We start from the raw sequence: 7910 nt of genomic DNA on the forward strand, positions 1-7910 counted from the left end.
TTAGAGGAGCCCTACAAACTGTTGCTATAATAGCTATGCTCCGTCAAGGGGGTCCCCAAAATGGGAGGCAGGAAGAGAGCCCATGGGAACAACAGGTAGTGACAGGAGATTTAAGACCAGTGCTAAAAGGGGCTCCCGGATCCTATAAGGCTATAGCACTAGCCACAAGAAATCATGCTCAGGACCACCGCATGACCTATCAAGACTTATTTGATTTTATGCTGCGGGATCTCCGAGAATTTGGGGAAACTGAGGCACCGCAGGTTAAAGTTAAGGTGCGGAATTTAAAAGGAGATTATAGAAGCAAGCAGGAAGGCTTTAGGCCTAGACGCGAAGTAACACCACAGGAGAGGGAATTTAGGACTAAATTGTGGAAACGGTGCTTGGATCTAGGGTTCACCCGAGATCTATTACATGGGCTGGCAACCGATAAGCTAAAGCTTCTGGCTGCCTCAAAGGGAGTTGAGCAGGAGAAAGCAGCAGTAACTCCTAGTGCTCCCCACATCAGCTCTGACCCTCCTCATGCACAGCTAAGGCAGCAACTACATGAGCTGCTGCCGCTTGTTGAAATTGACCAGGGAAACTAACAAGCGGGGGTCCAATCTCTCTCTGTATAAGTAAACTTGAGCAGGCAGAGAGAGAAAATCCTAACAACGACCCCCGGATTTTAGTAACAGTTAATGATAAGACTGCTGTCTCTTTCCTGGTAGACACTGGAGCCCAATTATCCATGATTAAAAGAGAAAACTTTCTTGGACCTCCACCTTCTGGCCGAAAGCAGGTTTTGGTTACAGGAGTAAACGGCACTATTGTGTCTTACCCGCTGGTCAAAGTAAAACTGGATATCCCTTTAAACCCCTACCAGCAGCCCAGGAAACATGAGTTAATACTTGGGAATGCCAATATACTGGGCATGGACATCCTAAAGGGCAAGGAAGGAATCATTGGTGGGGAAAGGTGGGCATTCGGAGCTGGCTGCAAACCCAGCACAACAATCCTGGAGGAGGGGAAAGTTCCTCTTTATAGTGTCAGGTTACTAGCCCAAGCTCCTGCTCTCCCACCATCAGCTGTGACTCATGTAAAACAATACAATGTCCCAGCTGAAGCTGTAGTGCCTGTCACTGAGCTAATTAAAGATCTGGAAACAAGGGGAGTCTTAATTCGCACTCACTCCCCTTACAACTCCCCGGTATGGCCAGTAAAGAAACCTAATGGTAAATGGAGGCTCACAATTGATTACAGAAAATTAAACAGTAACACAGGACCCCTAACAGCAGCAGTCCCCAACATAGCAAGCATTGTAAATACCATACAAACTTGGAACAAGCAATGGCTAGCTGTGCTAGATATAAAGGACATGTTTTTCATGGTCCCTTTACAGCCTGCAGACCAGAACAGATTTGCTTTTACATGGAAGGGTGTCCAATACACTTTCACACGTATGCCCCAAGGGTTCAAACATTCCCCCACTATTTGCCATGGGGCACTGTCAAAGGTCCTAGATGGTTTAACCATGCCACCTAGTATCCAAATGCTGCAATATATAGATGATATCCTAATAGGAGGGGACACTACTGAAGAAGTGCAGCAAGCTGTGGACTTAGTAAAGACTGCCTTAGAAAATCTTGGGTTAGCTTTACCCCCAGATAAGTGCCAGGGTCCCTCTCATGAGGTGAAGTTCCTGGGTGCTGTCTGGATGGGAGGGCGGAGGTCTGTGCCTGATGACACTGTACAGGAACTGAGCCAGGCACCTTCACCTGGGGACAAGTCCCAACTAAGGCAAACTCTGGGAGTTTTAGGGTTTTGGCGAAAACATGTGCCCGGTTTTGCTGTAATTGCCCGACCACTGTATAATCTGCTAAAGAAAAGTTCTGTTTGGGAATGGACCCCTGTACATGAGGAAGCGCTGCGGCAGCTAATAAACGAAATACACACATACCAAGCTCTGGGTCCAATCCATCCCGATGCTCCATTCCACGTGTATCTCACCATAGGAGCTACGGGAATGTCTTATGCCCTATGGCAAGAGAGTGAAACTGCACCCCGCCGCCCCATACAATTCGGCTCAAAGTCATGGCAGGGATCGCAAGCCAATTACACTCCCTATGAGAAAGTGCTCCTGGCAGCCTATACTGCTCTAAGGGAGACTGAGGAGCTAACACAAAATCGCGCTATAACCATACACACTCCCCTTCCAATTATTAAGCCCATATTGGAAGGAAAGGAGCTGCCGCCAGGAGTAGCACAGAAAATGACCACCCAGAAATGGGCACTGTACATACACTACAGGGTGGGTGGTGCAGACTCCGCACAGAACCCCACTATGATTAAGGAGTCTCTGTGGAGGGTAGGAATGCCCAATGAATATCACCTGCCCCCACAGCCCTCTCCCATTCAAAACGCCGCTGCATTTGACCCATCTCACCCTGAGGGAGTGTGGTTCACAGACGGTAGTGCTAAATTGATTAAAGGGAGATGGAAAGGAAAGGCTGCAGCCGTTCCAGCAGACAATTCCACCACACCCTTAACCACCGATGTGGACGGATCAGCTCAGCTTGCAGAACTAGCAGCAATCAAGCTGGCTTGTGAAGCAGGTGCTAGTACTATCTATACGGACTCCTATGCTGTATGGGCAGGAGCCACCCAGTGGATAACTAACTGGAAAAATAACCACTGGGAAATAGGAGGGAAATCCGTATGGGGATTAGAGTACTGGAAGTGGATATACCACCATGCCACCCAGCAACCCCTAAGTATTGGACATGTGTCAGCACACCAAAAGAATAACACCCCGACTGCACAATTGAATAACCTAGCTGATGAAGCAGCACAGATCTCTGTTACCCAGGTGGACTGGGAACGCCTATACATCTGGCTGCATGAAAATCTGGGACACACGGGGAGTGAGGAGCTGGTGAGGCAGGCACATATCAGGGGGTGGCCCATCACCCACCAACAGGCTAGGGATTTAGTGCAAGCCTGCACTACATGTGCTGAGACCAGGAGGCATATCACGGAAGGACAACGGTTTGCCAAACTAAAGGATGGGAAAACGCTATGGGGGACCTGGCAGATCGATTATGTGGGTCCATTGTCCACCACCAGGCAAGGGTGGAAATACATTCTCACAGGAGTGGAAGTCATCTCAGGTATAGGGTTCGCTTACCCTACTCGTTTAGCAACAGGACTATCCACAATTATGGGACTGAATCGCCTAATTGCACTTGTCCCAACACCTCAGGAAATTCAATCTGACAATGGCTCACATTTTAAAAACAAGCCTGTCCAGGAGTGGGCTCTCCAGAATGGAGTCCAATGGACCTTTCACCTCCCATACCGACCTCAGTCCAATGGCATAATTGAGAGATGGAATGGACTGCTAAAATACCACCTTAAGCCTACAGAGGGAACCTGGGGAGGCAGACTGGATGCCGTGGTTCAACGGCTAAACAATCGGCAAACCCCTACGGGTAGCCCAATTAGCAAAGGATTTTTCCCAACAAGGAAAGCCTCTCTGACTCCAGGGACACCACTAACGGACTCCAAATATGCCCCTGGGGATACTGTTGTGGTCAAACACCCCAGCCTGGGCACACATACCTGTGTACTTCAGTCTTATAAAAACAAGGGCGTTTGGATTATTGCAAACCCCAACAAACTGCCACTAACCATTTCTGAGGCTTGGATTGTATCCAAGACCGGCTGACTTTTTGTTTTGTTGCAGGGAAGGAGTTAACAAGAGAACAATACCTCATTACCCAACTCAAGACGCAGCATGACTCCGGATCGAGCTTTGCTGTTTCTCCTAATCACTGCGATCTCCGCTGTACCAGAGCACCCTCTCAGGAATGCTATCCAGACTATTGCCTCTGCAGCCGATGCTACAAACTGCTGGATATGTACCCTGCTAGGTTCCCCCACAGGACTGGGAGTTGAATTTGTCCCTTTAAACTTAAATGACTGGTGGAACAAGAGCAACGTTTTCAAGTGGGGACCAGCCTGGTTTGATGACAGCAGCTCCAGCGACTACAAACTTTTAAATGACTCTGGGAAGGGAACTTGGGGGTGGCATGGACAATGGCAACCTACACTATGGGGTCAACCTCTGGAGTATATAACAGGAACCTCTAGGGAAGTATACCCCATCTGCTTTGAGAACAAAAATGGTACAGGACCTCACCTCGGGTGGTTAGGGGATCAGCAGTGCACCCACATAGTAAGTTTTAATAAGAAATTAAAGGTCTGGGATGTCTATCCCAGTGCAACCCACCAAAAACCCTTAAGGTGCGGGGGATATAATATCTCCCACAGTGGCACACCACTATCTAGCAATGTCACCATTATTCCCCTAAACTTCAGCCAATACCTGGAGGGAAAAGCCTGGTACAATCAGTCATTATTCATAATTCCTAACACCGGTCAAATATACAACCCCACACTGGTAACCAGTAATACCCTACTCCCAAACCAGTGCGCTAGGACAGAGCTTTTTGCAGCGGACCAGGTCCTACAGGATTTGCTGCTTGCCTTACATTGCACAGCTGCTAATGATAGTTACTGTGCTACCCACCATACCCCAAAGAAAGGACCCACTGGAACAGGGTGGTATAAGGGACCCTACTCCCCCATTCTGAAGGAGGAGCCAGGACTCTTTTTCATTTGCGGGCAGAAAGCCTACAAGTATCTGCCACTGAATTGGATGGGGCGCTGCTCAATGGGGCACGCTGCCCCTGGGGGACTCACTGTACACCCTCACATTATGGCTCCTGGTATTACTAATCTTGGGAGCTTCTTACACCGGTCACCACGAAGGTTTTCCACTAATCCCCTTATAATACGTCCCACAGGCTTCCACCAGTTCGTCCGTGCGCTCCTGCCCTGGCTTGGAGTAGCTGAGCTAGAGAAGGCAATAGTAAATGTATCTGGGCAAATAGAACAGGCACTCAACCACACTGCAGATGCTCTGGGCTTGCTTAACGAGCAAATTCAATCAGTAGCCCGTTTTGCCCTGCAGAACAGAATAGCCTTGGATGCAGTTTTGGCCCAACAGGGGGGAGTATGTGCGGTAATCAACCAATCTTGCTGCTTCTATGTAAATAAATCAGGACAAATTGAACAAGATGTACTCGCTATAAAGGGCGCTGTTAAGGTACTACATGCTGTAACTGAGGATGGAAAAGCCTCATGGCTAGATTGGCTAGCCCAACACCTAGGATTTTCGTTAACTCCATTCCTTCACTCTATTGTAAATACTATATTAACCGTTTTACTTGTTGTAATTGCTTGCTGCATGCTTCTATGTATTGTTAAGCGTTTGGTGTACACTGCTACCTCCTCTGTACAGGTCCGATATATGGCGTTGGGAAGCGATCCTAATCAATCCCTTGATCCAAAATTATCTGATCAGACCCTGCCGATAGGGCGATTTTAGCTTCCTCCAAGAAGGGCAAAAGGTGCTGGCATCACCGCCATCTTGCGTTCTGAGACATAGTGAGGCGTGTCAAGGGGGTGGAATGTAGCCAGACAAAACCCCATCTTGTTTTTCCACGAGCCCCATCTTGTTTTCCCCCCCCAGAGAGCAAGAGAAAGGCAGTCAGCCTTTGATGCCCTGGGAACGCAGGTGTGGTGCCTGTCCCTTATTCTACCATAAACAGAAACCAGACAGTAGATGGGCTAGCTGACGACTGGGAGGCCTCCCGTCGCCGTGATGGCTAGTATCAGTAATTGACACGCCTGCACTGTCTCGGGAGAGGAATCTTCGCCCATCACATACCAGAGGTGCCCATTGTCTGCATTTTCCCAGGTGTAAATTATGCTTTGCACCCTTCGTGGGAAACTTGGCGTTCAAAGCCATTTTTCCTTAATGGCCACTTGAGCCCAGGAAGAAGCCTACATGACCCAAGGGGTATAAAAGAGGTTCAGCAGCCCACCCTATTTGAGCTCCAATCATCTATACCTGCTGGCAGGTATTGATTGTCTCCCGAGGTCTGTGGGACGCCCAACCTCGCCCTACTTCTTCCCGAGGGATTGAGAGAAAGACGCTGGCCACGCCAAGTCTGGAACGCAGGGGTGAGAATATATACCTGCTATGTGTCTATTTTGCATGCATTTAATAAGAGCTCAGAGAACCAAAGGGTTTCATGGTACCTGTAAGTGACTTATTAGTGTAATTTCTGTCCTGTCCTTTGTAGTGTCTGTGTTATCTGTAACACAGTAGTAGCATTTAACAACTAAGTTTACCCTGTAACAATAAATAGTAACTGTTTAAGCTTTAACCTGACTCCTTCAGTTGCTGTAACAGAACCAAGCACAATTTAAAAGAACTTCAGCCGGTCATAAGGGACTCACTGCCCTGACTGTCGGCTGACAGCGTCCCCATAGAACCTCGGGAGGTCAAACACCTAACCCGACCAGCAGGTAGAGGGTAGAATGACACTCAAAGTGAGTGTGTGCTGGGCCCATCTTTTATAATCATGGGGTCACGTATTTCTCTTTCTTATCTTAATTGCCAATTGATGCTGGTCTGTCTGCTGTGAGACCAGTTCTTACAAGGGAGTTGTGAACTTAATTTACACTTGTAAGAGAGATTTGAGATGATTAAATTTTGAAGTACAGGACATTGTTTTCTTAGTGGGAAATTCCTCTTCCTGGGACTGTGTGTGTTCGAATCAACATAGGTGCCAGCCGCAGCCTCGAGGCCAGCTTATTGACTTAGCTACTCTCTATCCACATATCTGTGTTTCAGCTTCTCAGGATCAGATGAGCCAGCATAGACTATGCTGATATTATTGCTCCTTCTCTGCCCTGTGCTTCAGAGAGGCAAATAAGATGGATAATATGGAGGCAGGCTGTCTGGCCACACCATTAAAAAAATTCAGAAAATACTGGACACATAAAATGTCTGGTATTTTCTGATTTCCCCCTCTCCCCCGCCCCCAACACTCCCAGCCCTCCGCACCCGGACCCCATGCTTATCTGGTTCTGCAGGGAAGCTAAGTTCTGGCTTGAACAAGAACACAAAATGGCTGCCAGCAAAAAACCTAAAGACCAAGGGGAAGCAATGCCTTCCCTGGGTCTTAGTGCTCAACTTCTCCCCTATTCCTATTCTAACTCTGCACTCACTCTGAAAGGGGCCATGCTGTTTTAATGCTATTTTATTTTTTACTTTTCCCCCCCCTTAAGTCTTGGAGTCCCCCCCCTTTTTTTTGGCTCAATAACTTTGATCTCCCCCTCCCCCTTTTTTTTCCTCAACAGAATTTTATCCCCGGTGTTTTTTGGTTTTGTTTTTGTTTTTTTGCGAGGGGGAGGGGATGGGTGTTTGGTATTTTTGGTTCAACCATCTGGCAAACCTAGATATGTAAAGCACCCAGGGAGCCAGAGGGTCTAAGTATGTGTGTCTGGCTTTTCTGAACCAATATTGTTTCAGCTCTGTTATGTTTTCTTGTTTGTAAAACTGACATTCTCTCTTTCCCACTTATATAAGCAAGTACATGTAATATTAATTCTGGGTATAAAAAATAAAATATATAACTCTTAAGATTGCATTTCCCATACATGTGAGATCTGGAAATGGTTCTCTTTATTTTCAGTGGGATTCAGGAGCAGACGATAGAGCACACCCTTTGGAATATTTTTGTGCTCGCAAAAATCCTGGTTGAGCTGAGTCTGCTGTCTCCCACTGTTCACATCTTGGCATCATTTCATATACTTGATATTTAAAGATGGGAATCTAGATCTCACCCATGTTTGTATTTGCTGCTGGGAAGGGAGCAATAAAAAGGCAATTAGCATTTCTACTGATCATTGGTTAAAATGATTTAACCTGCTTCTTAACAAAGTAATAAAGGATTCTAAAGTAATTACATCATTTTGCTAAACATTAAGAATAATGAGGTAAAACAGCAGAAATA

The 7910-nt window shown here is 47.0% G+C and overlaps 1 protein-coding gene across 1 annotated transcript; it reads left to right on the forward strand.

Annotated features, from left to right (window-relative positions):
• The first annotated feature begins 3053 nt into the window (after positions 1–3053).
• Positions 3054–5547, forward strand: LOC149525739 (endogenous retroviral envelope protein HEMO-like). Its single transcript, XM_089775431.1, has one exon. It carries the CDS (start codon positions 3776–3778, stop codon positions 5429–5431), a length of 1656 nt encoding a protein of 551 aa, XP_089631557.1. The 5' UTR covers positions 3054–3775; the 3' UTR covers positions 5432–5547.
• Positions 5548–7910: the final 2363 nt, after the last annotated feature.

This window comes from Pelodiscus sinensis, chromosome 1 (genome assembly GCF_052426305.1).
Source record: "Pelodiscus sinensis isolate ZL-2025 chromosome 1, ASM5242630v1, whole genome shotgun sequence".
In the NCBI taxonomy this organism is placed as follows: Eukaryota; Metazoa; Chordata; order Testudines; family Trionychidae; genus Pelodiscus; species Pelodiscus sinensis.

What these genes read in the sequence shown, in the direction of transcription:
- LOC149525739 (XM_089775431.1), top strand. Translation starts at nt 3,776, where the DNA reads ATGACTCCGGATCGAGCTTTGCTGTTTCTCCTAATCACTGCGATCTCC.